This window comes from Ambystoma mexicanum, chromosome 7q, assembly GCF_040938575.1.
Source record: "Ambystoma mexicanum isolate Mex_15411 chromosome 7q, UKY_AmexF1_1, whole genome shotgun sequence".
Lineage (NCBI taxonomy): Eukaryota > Metazoa > Chordata > Amphibia > Caudata > Ambystomatidae > Ambystoma > Ambystoma mexicanum.
The window spans coordinates 714,684,678-714,698,999 of NC_090941.1; the positions used below are offsets into that span (position 1 = coordinate 714,684,678).

At 47.4% G+C, this 14,322-nt stretch overlaps 1 protein-coding gene across 1 annotated transcript; it reads right to left on the bottom strand.

The window, feature by feature from the left end:
* Positions 1 to 11,625: 11,625 nt before the first annotated feature.
* On the bottom strand, positions 11,626 to 13,019 carry LOC138528643 (gap junction beta-2 protein-like). The gene has a single exon (XM_069640462.1). The coding sequence runs from the start codon at positions 13,010 to 13,012 to the stop codon at positions 12,272 to 12,274; it is 741 nt and encodes a 246-aa protein (XP_069496563.1). The 5' UTR covers positions 13,013 to 13,019; the 3' UTR covers positions 11,626 to 12,271.
* Between the last annotated feature and the right edge of the window lie 1,303 nt (positions 13,020 to 14,322).

Sequence of the window (14,322 nt, forward strand, 5' to 3'; positions counted from 1 at the left end):
ATTGTGTGTTCTGTCGTGTTTTCTGTGCAGGAGTTCATGTGGGACTCCTGGTGGTGCAGCTCTCTCCTTTGGTTTTGGTGAATGGACCCATGGGATACCCTTATGGCACCCAAGGGTAGGGGTATAACACTGTGCCCGTAGTGTATGTTTTGGGCACCTGTGGGAGGCCCAGAGAGCAGGGTACAGGCTGGTGGCAGCTCCGTGCTGAATTGACTGATGCCCTGATTGTCCTCCATTTTGGGATGCCCAGGCCCTGTCATTGGAATCAGTAGATTCCTGATGGAGACAAGATGGGCCCCGTGTTAGGCAGAATCCTGTGAAGTGCCGTTAGGGACCACTACACACAATTAAGACTACAGGTGGCAATACAACTTTTACCTTTGGTACAAGCCTGTACTACTATGTTAAAGTGGTAGCAGTAGCGGAGCAGCCAGGCTTATCTCAAGAGTATATGAGCAGTAGTAGAGATTACACAAAGGGACCAGAATTACTGTGACTCAAGCAAACACTGACTCAAGGTTTCAGGTAAAAAATATAAGTACATTTATTTTTTAAACCATTTGTTATAAACACAACACTTCTATTAATTCAAAACCACATGTAAAATATACTACAACCACCCAATTCACTTTGGTAAACTCTAACTCAAGGTAAGCACCCTGTGTTTCAATGGACCGGTGTTATGAAACAAAAGACGTTACCGGGAATACTCTTGCGATCACTTTTTGACAGTAATGACAGTTCGGTCTTAATAAAGAAACGTGTATCCGCAACAAGAATTGTTACCGGGCAAAAACACACTTAGCACCTGGGTTAACCAGAGAGAGTTGGGGGAAAAAATCACAGGCAATACTTTTGTCAAGGCAGACAGAATCAGAGAACACTGATAGACAGAAATTCAAGAGTCAATAGGCCGGAGCCAGTGTCAAGTGGAACCGGGTTCCTGTTGTCGAGGATCACACAGTCAGATAGTTCGAGATTCAACATTGCCAGGAGTACTTAGATATTGTCAACAGAGGAAGCAAAATTTAAAAGAAGGAGGGAAGACAAGGGCAAGCTTTAGAGATGAAGAAAAGGGATTCACCCTAATTCCTCAGGCAGAACACAGTACCTTATTCAATGGAGAAGCTGGTGCCCTGGCAGTTTTTCCTGTTGGTTTCCTGCAGACCCACGGTTCCTGGAGCTTCGAGGTGAAGGACGACGTCTGGAGGGGTCTGCACCACCCAGGGATGAGGCCGGCAGCAGCAACCATGAATAAAAGGTGCACTCCTTAAAAACAGGAGAGGCTCTTCAGATGGCTATCCGGACCACTACAGCAGTGTGCAGCGATTTCGACCAAGAGGAGGATCCTCTGGCTGTGGAAGATGAGCTGGTTATCCCCACCAAGCTCAAGGGAAGAAGACTCCGGACTGGATCTCTTCTGGCGTCAAAGGGTAGATAGCTTGGACCTGCAGCACGGCTTCACCGGGACAGGGTAGTTGCAGCAGCTGTCTTCTTCTCTGCTTCTCTTCGGTTCCTTGTAGTTCCAGTGGCGACTCTGACTTCTAGCCCAAGAGACCTGCCTCTTATGCGAAAATACCCCATTCACACAGCCTGGCTGTCAATCACGCAGCAGGGGGGTTGTCCGGCCCGGACAACCACCTCAGCCAATCATGGCAAAGTGCGACTTGGGTTTCCTAGGATACCCTGAGCAGGTGGTGACTACACCCCTCCCTCACATTCAGCCCACCCAGACACACAGGCTCCTGGAGGAGGGCTTCTGAGCAGAAGCCCGCCAAAAGACGGTGAACAAAGAAGGCAAACCTGGTTTGCCGTGCAAAGTAAAACACAAGAAGGACTTTAACAAAAAGAAATGGCGAATAAACCCGACCGGAGCCAAAAGAAAAAGTATTTGGTCAAGCGGGTTTAAGTTCGAGGCTAATATAATAGCCTAAAACAATACCATGTTTATATAGTATAATTGTGGTAGAAAAGTTAGGGTAGATACCAATGCCACCAGCCAAGTCTAAATGTTAAAAGAGTGAAACAATGCTCTAGGAGCTACAGATACAAAAGGGATACAATGTAACCCTTTTCCAGTACTGGTAGAGGTGCCCTACACAGACTTTCTTTCAAGCCATCAAAGGCCCTCTGACAGTCTTCAGTCCAATTAACCTTCCTAGGCTGTTTGGGTGAAGTCTGAGCTGTCAGGCGTGCAGCTACGGTTCCATAGTCTGCCATTAAATTGCGATAATACCCAGTGAGGCCCAAAAAGGCTCTCACCTGGGTTTGAGTAGTGGGAGTCTCCCAGTCATGTACATCCTTTACTTTACTGGGGAGAGGTTGGATTTGACCCCCTCCTACCTCATGACCAAGATACGTGACTTTCCCCTGAGCTATCTGGCACTTGGTGGACTTGATAGTGAGGTTAGCCCTTTTCAAGGCCTGCAGCACTTTATCCAGATGTGTCAAATGCTCTTCCCAGGTGGAACTGTAGACAGCAATGTCGTCTAAGTAAGCCGCACAAAAGGTTTCCATCCCACTGAGTGCATGATTAACCAATCTATGCAACGTGGCAGGGGCATTCTTCAACCCAAAAGGCATGAACCTAAACTGGTAGATTCCCTCTGGTGTTGAGAACGCTGTCTTTTCCTTGGCATGGTCCGTCAGAGCTATTTGCCAATAGCCTGAGGTAAGGTCAAAGGTGCTCACAAATCTGACAGCACCTATGGTCTCCACAAGCTCATCAGCCCTGGGCAATTGGTGCGTGTCAGTTTTGGTGATGGCATTGACTCCTCGGTAGTCCACACAGAAACTCCAATCCTTGGTACCTGCCTGGGAACTTGCCTTGGGGACAAGGACCACGGGACTGGACCAGGGACTGGTTGAGGGTTCAATAACACCCAGATCCAACATCTTGGTGACCTCAGCCTGGATGTGGTTCTTAACTGTATGTGATATACGGTAGCACCTGCTTTTGACAGGCATACTGTCACCAGTGTCAATCCCGTGCCTACACCACGGTGTAAGGCCTGGTGTCAGTGAAAACAGACAGGCATACTGCCAGAGCAAAGCCCTGCAGGCCTTCTGCTGCTCTGTCGTCAGATCGGGAGAGAGATGTACTCCCTCCACTGAGCCATCCTGAGGGTTGCTCTGCAGCAAATCAGGAAGGGGCTCACTCTCATCCTCTTCTTGCTCTGAAGCTAGCAAGAGACATGAGACTTCTGCTCGCCTGTGGAAAGGCTTGAGCCTGTTAACATGGAATACCTGAGGGGCTACCACAGGGGCTCCCATGTCAACCAAATAATTGACTTCGCCCATCTTGGGGATAATCCTGAAGGGTCCAGTCCACTTGTCTGCCAAAGCTCGAGGCTTGGTAGGCTCCATCACAAGGATTTCCTGTTCTGGAGTCCAATCCACTTGCAAGGCTTTAAGGTCATGCCAGTACTTATTCAGTTCCTAGCTGGCCTTGAGATTTGCTGTCTCCTGACCCATCGTCTGTGTCATCCTCCATCTGAGGCCTAACACATAGTCCCCCACTTGCTTGGCGGGACCTGGAGGGGTGTCTTCCAAACCTTCTCTGATCAAGGCAAGGGGCCTCCTCACGGGATGTCCAAAGAGTAAACCAAATGGGCTGAAACCAACACCCTCTTGAGGTACCTCTCTGTGAGCAAACAGCAGGCATGGCAGGAGGAGATCCCATTCCTCCTTAGGGGCTCTTCCAAAGCACCTAGCATGCCCTTGAGAGTTTTATTAAATCTCTCAACCAGATCATTGGCCTGGGGATGGTAAGAGGTGGAGAACGTGTAGGTTACCCGCACTCTTTTCACATGGTTTTCATGTAACTAGACATGAAGTTGGATCCTCTGTCAGAGACAACCTCCTTGGGGAATTCCAACATGGGTGAAAATGCCCAGGAGAGCCCTAGCAACCACCTTCGCAGTAACAGTCCAAAGGGGCACAGCCTCAGGGTACCTGGTGGCATGATCAACCAAGACCAGGATGAACCGATGTCCACATGAAGTGGGAGGGTCAAGGGGACCAACAGTGTCGATGCCCACCCTCTCAAACGGTGTGCCAACCACTGGCAATGGCTGCAGTGGGGCAATGACACTGCCTCCAGTCTTGCCAGACAACTAAGTTGGGCAAGTCCTGCAGTGGGACTCCACTTCCACTCCCATCCGAGGCCAGTAGAAATGAGCAGAGAGCCTCTGCTTAGTCTTCTTGGCACCAAGATGACCAGCTAAGGGCACCTCATGTGCCAACTGCAGCAGGAAGGGCCTACAAACCTGGGGTACTACCAACCTCTTGAGAGCACCAGGTTCAGGCTTAGTGGGCTCACTAACAAGGAGCTCACCCTCCCAATAGATCCGGAATGTCCTAGGCACTTCTCCTTGTACCTAGGACAGGGCCGGTTTCCTCAAACCCTCGAGAGAGTGGCACTCTCTCTGTCCCTTACAGAAGTGCACCCGGGAGGGTCCCCCTTCCGCTAACAAGCATTGAAGGTCGGGGTGTTCCTCCGGGTTGAGTACCTCTCCCACAGGAAAGCCTTCTGGCTCTTCTCTCACAGGAGTTGAGACAGGGTTCACCACTGTACCCTGTCTGGAGCATGGATCCCAATGGATGCTGTCAGAACAGCAGGAAGAGCAGGGGCTCCCTCCACAGATGCGGCCTTCTTATTCTTCTGTTTTCTTCGCGCCTTGGGTTTCCCCGTCGTCGAGGGTACCGGGTTTGCAGCTGGACCCTGTGTGACCTGCGATCGGGTGACGCCACATCAGCCATGGGTAGACCATCCGTGATCATCCCCAACTCGACCAGATCGTTTCCTAACAAAATGTTCACAGGCACGTTGTCCTGAACCAGGACCGGAAGCTTCGCTGTTTTGTCTCCAATCGTAATGTTGACTAAGGCTACAGACAATAATTTGGGAGGCCCGCCAGCTGAACTGGTGGTTCTCAGAGGAGCACCTACATAGTCCTATGGCTTTAGCAGTGTCTTGTCCACCACTGTCATGCTTGCCCCAGTGTCTCTCAAACGAGTAGAAGGCTGGCCATTCAAGAGGACCCTTCTCAGAAATCTACCAGTGTTCTGTGGGATAGTCGCCAGTACTTCTGTGTACTGGTCCCAGGCCCCAAGGGACACCAAGGAAATCTCTACAGGAACACCAAATGTGAACCCTGTAGAGGAGGGGAGGTCAGGCTGACAGCCTGGACTCCAAGTGCCTTACCCTTACACTTGGGGACACCCCTTCAGTGATCCAGAGCCCCACAATCCCAACAAGTGCCAGGAGTGTTGGGTACTGTACTGGAGCCACTGGGACCCTGCTTTGCAGCATGCGGACCACTACTCTTATTCCCACCCACGACAGACTTATCCCCACTAGGTTTTTGGGTCTTAGGAGAGGAAGGTTTTGGTTTACCCGACTGTGACTGCTTCTGGGACTCCTCAGCTTTCTGAGAGGTCCACTTTTCTATATCCTTGTCCTTCCCACTGGAGTCCTTAGGGGACACCCGTTGGGAGACCCACTTGTCAGCCAACCTAGCCAGCTTAAAGGGCTCCAGAATGTTCTGGTCAGCAACATACTGATGCAGCTCTGGTGAACAGGCTTCCGGAAAAATGCTCAAAAACAAGAGGTGGGACAATTCAACAAACGTTTTCACTTTGTAACCATTAATCCACCCCATCATGTTCATGTGCGCAGCACTCACCCAGTCAATCATAGACACATTCTCTCATTTCTTAAAATCCCTGAACCTCTTAAGGTACTGGGTAGGTGTCTTGCCAAACTTGGCAATTGAAGCAGACTTCATGCACTCATACTGACACCTTTCTTCCACACTCAGCTTCAGAATGCAATCATATCCAGACTGAGGCTCTCTGCTTAACAAACACTTAGCCCAATCTCTCTTATCAACATCATGAATTGCACGCGCCATCTCAAATGCTTCAATCCATTGGAGGATATCAGAACCCTCCGCATACACACCAACCAAATATTTCATAAACTTGGTTGCTTGGGGCCTGACACTCTCAACTGGTTTAACTGAAGTCTCCACTCGAGCTTTCGCTAAATGGATTCGCTGACATTCATTGTCCTTGTCTTTGAGTTCAAGATCCCTATTCTTGAGTTCCACTTGCTGTGCAAACTCCTCTTTCTTAAGCTCAGTATCTATTTTCAACTTGTGGTATTCAAAGGCCAATTTCATCCTTAATAACTCAAGCTCCAAGGAAGTGCTGGGGTTTGGAACAGAGGCAGCAGTAATTATGGCATTCCCAGAAACAGATTCAGCGACAACCCTCGGGGTAGGGTCCTCATTGGTTGCATCCCCCCCTTCAAGAGTTTCACCATCAGTCTTGTCGTCCACCAGGGCAGCTATCAGCTCAGCCCTATACTTATCCACAAAGTCTAACTACTTGGCTTCACAGGCATCCTGGAGAGCCTCTAAGTTCATCCTAGTCAATTTACCATTTGCAATAGATTCCATTGCTTGTAATGCAGTTATCTTGTACACAACTAAACTTCAATTTAACAAAGTGCAGATATCCTTGTAAGTGGCACGGTTATACACTGATTCTTAAAACTGTAAGCATCCCACTGCTGCCACCAGTGTGAAGACCGGAGGGGGGTCTGTACTTCCGCTCTCTATTTGGTAGAGGAGAGGCACAGAGGACCCCTGCCAAGATTCTCAATATTGTGGTAGCAATGGACGAGCAATCAAGGCCTAGCTTCTCGGGAGGTGATGCAGGCTGGTTCTTAAGTACATTGTAGTCCCCAAGCACCCACAAAGGAATGTCCGCACACTGTATTAGTTAAAACACAGTCTTTATATAATTAATATTCAAGGTTATGTACAATATCACGATAACTCACTTTGTACTCGGTTATCTATAATGGCAAATATACATTTCTACGTGGTACCACAATTATTATTAGATCTCATTAAACTGCATCAACTGTACGGTTAAATGTTACACAAATCAGTTTATAAAGGAAACCAACAATAGAGGTAAGAGGAAAGCAGTTGGTTGGAACAATTGGCAGACTACTGGCCCCGATACCTAGACACAGTTCTGTGTGGAGATACCCCCACCTGGACAACCTGTAGAATAAAGCTATATCACAAGCCCAGTCCATATATTGTTCACACAAGACTTTCCAATAGCTCTGCAACCCCAAAGTACCTGGCATTGTAGCGTTCCTCGTCAGGGGATCGACGGCCCTTCTTGAGTGTCCTCCCTTTAAGGCAGGAGTCACGGTTCGTCAAATGTCCGACAGAGAACAGGGTGAGCTACGACGGTGAAGTGGCAGCTTTGTTCCTAGCAGTGCTCGTTGAAAGAGAAGCTTAAACGTCCTGCAAGGAAGAGGAGTACAGGGCACCTCGTGTCGATAGTTGTGGACCGCAAAGAGTTTGAAGAACTGCGGCCCAGCAAGGGTGTCGAGTCGTCGGCATCTCTGTGGTCTTCGGGTGGTGGGAAACCCACCGGCGGATGCTCCTTGGCACGTCGACAGTCAGGCCTTCTCCAGTGGGATAAGAAGGGCGATGATGCAGACAAGAGCGTCCTTGGATCAAATGAAGTTCTTAGGCAATGGGAGCATGGCAGCTCCGGTCGGCAACGGCAGTCATTGACAGTGGTGGACAACAGTCTGGGTGCTTCTCCTTGGGATTCCGCAGAAGTCCCTGTCTCGGGTCGGCAGCCTGTCGTAGGTCTGTCTACCAGGGAGCTTTGGCTAGTGCACAATGGTCTCTCATCGCTCGGGAAGAGGGTGCCTTACCAGGTCCTCTCTGGGTCAGTCCTTGAAGACATAGCAGCTTTCAGATTGTGAAGGAGAGCAACAGCAATTCTTCTCTTCCAGCAGGGCTTCAAGGTTAAGCTTCAGGTTTACTCCAGTTACTCTTCGTAGTGGACTTCAGCTTCTGAACACGAATTCTAGCAGGGAGAGGCCCCGAGATATACTAGTTGGTCTCCCATTCATTCTGCTGGGTCACACTCAGGCAACCAATCGGTCAGAAGGGCATTCATGCAGGCAGGTAGCTAATCAGGTGCATAGTGCATTCAGGCCATTCACTTCTCTCCAGACACTCACAACAAGTTATGCGTATTGGGACAAGTACCCAGCCATTCAACACTCCACACTGCATTCATACCAGTTTCGGGCAGGGCTGTCTCAGTCATTGTGTAAAACACCAGATACTAGACATCCACAACACAGAATGTGTATTCGTCACACACTCCATTCACCCAGGTCCCACCCACAGGCGCGCCCACAACATACGGTCATTGGGAAGGCTCCAGCCAGTCTGGTCAGCACTTCCCCACACTACCATATATGGAACTTCCACCCAACAGCCAGTCAGGGGGAAGGGACAGAGTCAGGGCTTCCCGGGACTTCGGGAAGATCAAGGTAACAGGCGATGGAAGGCAAGAGGCCACGGGGGCCATCTTGTCTCCATCAGGATTCTACCAATTCCAATGACAGGGCCTGGGCATCCCAAAATGGAGGATGCACAGGGCACCAGTAAATTCAGCACGGAGCTGCCACCAGCCCGTACCCTGCTCTGTGGGCCAACATACACTAGGGGCACAGGGTTGTACCCCTACCCATGGGTGCCATAAGGGTATCCCATGGGTCCGTTCACCAAAACCATAGGAAAGAGCTGCACCGCCAGGAGTCTCACATGAACTCCTGCGTGGAAAACACGACAGAACACATGATAAAAAGCAGTAAAGGACAAGGATACAGAGTCCCTGTCCCTCCGATGCATTTCCAGCATCACACCCTCCCTATCCAGTAGGCTGGGGGTTAGGGATGGTGGTTTCCATGGGAACTGTCCCTGAACTAGGCCAGGATTGGATGCTCTATAGCTTGTTTAGCGCCTGGAAACAGGGGATACATTTAAGCTAAGATACAAAAAAAATGTATATTTTGGTGACCTTTTCCTCACCACAATACACAAGTAGAGCATCTTGGAAAGCTATAGGTTTCCATCTTCTTCATCCACTCCTATTTTCTATTCCTCTGGCTGTCTGTTCTGTGCAGATGGGGGTGCTTGCCAATTCCAGACAATATTACTATAACAGGGAGGCCAGCCAAGTATCTGTGTTGTCTTGAGCTGGACCAAAATGCTGCTCTTCACTTGATCCATGAAGCCAGTAAGAGTGACACATTCTTTTTCTTTGGAGGTGCACGCGCTGGCACCATGTCAAATCCTGCATTTACTTTCAGATCTTCTGTTTGCTCCATAATGTCATTCATGGCTGAGCTTCATCTCATCTCGCTGGTCATCGGGTCAAGAGATATTGATTGTCCCGCTTTTCAAAAGGACATGACTAGGAGCCAAAGTCATGAGAATAGAGTGGCCCAAGAGCCGGAAGAGGCTCTGTTAGCCGGTAACCATACCTGCAACCTCCCTGCCTTCAGGGGAAATCTGAAACACCTCATCTTCACCAATATCCGGTGTGGTACTCAGTAACTGGTCAGGCTACTTTAGGTAGCGACAGAATAAGCATGGTAATTCTGTATAGGTGAGCCTTGCAAATGTCCTCACTCAATCCATCAATCACTCACATATGCTCTGATACCCAATTTCTGTGTTCAGATCGTCATTTTACTTTTTAGGAGGGTGGGCCTTTAAATGTAATGCCTAAAAATATGCAAGTCAGTCAATTTGTTTGGATGTCAGCATACTTTCAAGCTTAACATCTTGAGGCAAAAAGATTTCAGTGGTCAGAAAAAATGAAAGTCAATAGTTAGGTAAGAAGCATGTTTAAGAATACTTTTGATGCTCCTCAATTGCATGTGCTATTTTAAACAGAGTGTGGGCTACAGAATATTCACAGCATTCAATACTGTTCCAAAATACCCAGCTACAGTGCCAGAATACACATACACAGTCACTGTGCAGGAGTATTACACGCATCGTGCATATAAACTCCACATTTTACCCAATCTTTGCCATAATATGTCCTTTCGAGGCAAACACATCTCCTTACATTTTGCCTGATCTCTGGAAAAATGTATCCTCTGTAGGCAGGAACATCTTGCCACTGAGCAAGAATATTACATTAGAATGGCACCCGAGGGAGAGGTGATGGCAAACAGGAGGTCAGAAAAGTGGGCAGTATCAGAAAGTAACCGACTGTGTTCTCTCCCGGCCTTCTCTATATCTCCTTCTGGTGCCCTGGTGCCCTGGGCCTCATTCCCCTCTAGCCTGGCACCCATTTCCCTATGTCGACTCTTTGCAGCACCACCCTTAGCCCTTTTCTTGTCTAACGTCATGTCCTTGACCCTTCACACCATGACTTAGCCTTCTCTAGACCTCCCCCTCATGTCGCTCTCTCCTCATGACAGCTGCTTTTTCCTGGTCATGAAAATAGTAAAGGAACAAACCCCCTTTAGCATTTTCTTTGAAACCACTTGTTTGTAGTTTATTTTCAAGGAAACTTGGTGCACACCTGTGACACAGTGCTGCTTCCCTCGAATAGAAAAACACAAATCCCCTAGGTAGCGAATCGCTATCACCCCCATGTTCAGGTGTGGACAGGACCACTAACAGTGTTACTAAGCTGGGCCTACATTATGCTCGGGCTGGTGGCCCATTACTGACCTTGACCACCGTCAAACGCAAGGGTGATAACAGCTTTAATGACAACAAATCTCGCCATTGTTGCTGAACTTTATCTGAATATCCTGAAACTGTGCTAATCACTGGCCTGAAGGTCTGGCCCAGATGCCAGGATTATGTATTCTTTGTGGTCCACTGGGAACCCATAGACTTCCTTCCTGTCTCTGATCACGTGCCACGGCGAAGCTGGACTTGAAAGCATCATTAAAATGCTCATTTTCTAAGGCCAAGAAACACTTGGCGAATTCTGAATTGGTCACCATTGCCACCTTGTGGGTTATCAATGATTTTGGGTGCTTTTGTGGCGATAGGAAAGAGATTTTAAAAATGCAAAATACAGTGAATACTCTGAAAATCAGCCATTGGGATGAAGGAGAGGTCATGCTATGAGAACAGAGAAGAACGCTCTAGGGTACCACTAGGAAATATTCTTTCATGAGCACCATGGTGAAGACATGGAACAGCACAGGACATACACAACCTAAGACCTAAACTGTGAGTAATAGTAATGAGCAACCAAGGGATCATTAGGGCTATGTGTCCAAAAGCAGGCATGAAATGACCCAACTTGCACACTCCATCAGCCTTCAATTTCAACCCCTAAACTTACATTAGCGCATTCCGCTCTGACCAGCACGTCCCCCCCTCCTCCCCACTCCCCTGCACTTCTTGTTACTGCACTTGCACGATCCGAAAGTCACAAGGCCTGGTAGGACCGTTTTTGTTATTCATCTTCTTTTCCGCCCCACCCCGCCCCCTGTCTTGTGGCGTCTTGAAACACCATTGCTGCATAGGCACATCATAAACACCCTATAAAATTAAAAATAAATGAAACCTGTGTATTCCAGCCCAAGGAAAGTGTGCCAGTGTCCCCCATCTGCACACCAGGGCCGATTAGTGAACTGGCAATATACAGGTTATGTGATAGTCTACGATAAATCGAGTCAAACACATGGTGAGTTCATTTGTGTCACTTTTATTTAAAAAAAATACATTTCACATTGATTTGACAGACAGGCACTCAACTGCGATCATTTTAATACTGTATACGATTTGGCAACTCTAGACTAGATATTCTGGGTTCAAATATTGATGTGCTTATCCTCTTGCTTCGATACAGTGCACTGTGCTGTCCAGGGATTCACACCCTTCCGGAAAACATTTAATCGTGTTAAATAACAAATATTTACAATCTGGAAGCCGTTGTGTAGCACCTCCTTCAAGTTGGTATTCATTGTAATGCTCCCAAACAAATGCACATAAAAGACAATGATGACTTGCAACAACAGAGGTTGAAAACAGCTTTCTATAAAAATGTAATTTCCACAATGTAGTGCTTTCCAGAAATGAAACTAAACACCACTCGGTAGCAATTTTCAGGGAACCAGTAATGTTGTTAAGATGGATATCCTTGCCAGTAAATGCCCCTCCAGGCTTGATCACATTTTGGCTATTGTTTTTTACCCTATTTCTTGGGCAAAATGCACAACAAGTCCCTTTGTCAATGAATTCAATCGGCATCTTTGGCATGCTTATAGAAAACAATCAATTCAGCATGCAGCAAACTTTGGCAATCGGATGCTCTCATCCTTTTCAGGAAAACAAGGCACTGCTAGGTCATGTGTCTAGTGGGCTTCCATTTAGGAAAAGATGGGTATACCGCTCTGTTAGCTGATGGAGTTCAGCTGGTTCATCTCAGTGCTGTTGTGTTTTTGAATGCAATACCTGGATATTTTCCTTATCCTCCTGCCTGCAGCTTTCAATATCAGGTAGAACAATTCTATCAAATTGAGGACGAGGCAGATGGTGGAAACAATGACCATGAAATACGTGAAGACCGTCTTCTCCATGGGTCTGGAGATGAAGCAGTCCACCACATTGGGGCAAGGCCAGGCATCACACCTCACCACGCGAGGCATATGAAAGCCAGTGTACATAAAATAGAACAAGTACATGAAAACTGTTTCAAATAGGATCCGGAAACATATACTAATAGTGTAGGTCCACCACAGACTGCCCACAATGCGGAGCTTTTTTAGTTGTATTTCTTCTATTTCACTGGCATCTAGGGCCCCATTCTTTTGCTTTGCAAGCTGCTTTTTCTGCTTTTTTTTCTGGTAGGCCACATGCATGGACACTAAGAGGGCAGGCGTGGCCACCAGCACGAGCTGTAAGCTCCAGAGTCGGACGTGAGACACCGGGAAGTGGTGATCGAAGCAGACGTTCTTGCAGCCTGGCTGCATAGTGTTACATTCAAAGTCAGACTGGTCGTCTCCCCAGACCTTCTCTGCGGCCACCACAAGGATCAAAATCCTGAAAATGAAGAGGACAGAGAGCCAGATTTTGCCGATGCTGGTGGAGTGTCGATTCACTCCTCCGATGACCTCATACAATGTTCCCCAGTCCATGGTATCTGTTGACTCTTCCTTCTGTAACAAATGGAACAAATGCAATGCATTAGAATGACAAGCATGAAATTGTCGATGGAAATATCAACATAGTTCCATCGATAGGGGTAGATAATCAATTGCATGCCTGTTTTATACATTAGCAAGAAACCTTTTTTAATCAACATATATAACATTTGTACATGCACACGAGCTCAGAATCCCCAAAATGAAGCAAACTACTCTTTTTGCAGATATAAACAATAACAAGCCTTCATGGTAAGCATGTGTAAATGAGAACATACATCTAGGATGGGTTTGGCATGCTACACTGTGCTATGTTATGGTATGCCATTTCATGTTTCAAGCTATCCAAACAAGTTGTGTAATGACTTGTTTTGCTGGGATCAATGTGTTCTTTTCCCAATGCTAAATGTGCTTTAGCAAGAATCTACCTGAGTGCTATTGAATGTACTCATCCACTCCTTTTGGGGAGGGGAAGAACATGATACCAGTTTCCCTTTCTACTAGCTGCGTAGGTCATGTGACATTATGTTGTGGGTTCATTATAACATTTTGCCTTAAATGTTGAATCTTCTAACGCATTTGAAGAAGCCATAAAACAGCAGGTAGCAAACCCCTAAACATGCAAAAAGAAATAAATAACACAGTAGACACAGACATCTAAACTGTTAACTAGACCATACCCCTCTGTTTCGACCCAACATTCGCATGATGCTCTCTATTAACAGTACTAAGTAACTGCAGCCCAGGGTGAGAAGGATAATCAAAGGCTGGATTATGTAAATTAATTCCCATAAGCACCTAGCCTCAGCCTAGCAGGAGCCCTGCCTCACACACCAATATAACCATTGCTTTAAAGGCCCAAGCAGGGCACAGGAAGCTCTAGAAAGGCCGGACTGAGATTAGGAGAGTAAGTGGAGGGGCTGTGCTCAATGTTTTCTTGGTCATGGTTTCAACATGCCTTGGCTCACCATGACACTGTGGCAGGCTCAAAAGTATGCATGCAGAAGGGCTTTGCTGTCTGTGTTTTTAAGGGATTGGTATAATAACGTCTGGAGGCTGACGGAAGAGACTGAGGAAGTTTCTGGAGATAAGGTATGTTTATTCTAGGCAGTGTATTACAGGAAGGCAAGCACATAGGATCAGATCAGAAATACAGAGTACTGAGAAATCCTGGGATTACCCCCAGAAAATCTAGAAAAAAAAGCTGAATGCACTTTCACTGCATATTCGGCCGTAACCATAACATTGAATACCATAATGCCGAACAGGGGAGCAGGGTTTGCCGGGGTGTCCCCCACTCCTCC

Excerpts from the sequence above, each read along its gene's own strand:
- LOC138528643 (XM_069640462.1), bottom strand. The coding sequence starts at position 13,012 with ATGGACTGGGGAACATTGTATGAGGTCATCGGAGGAGTGAATCGACAC.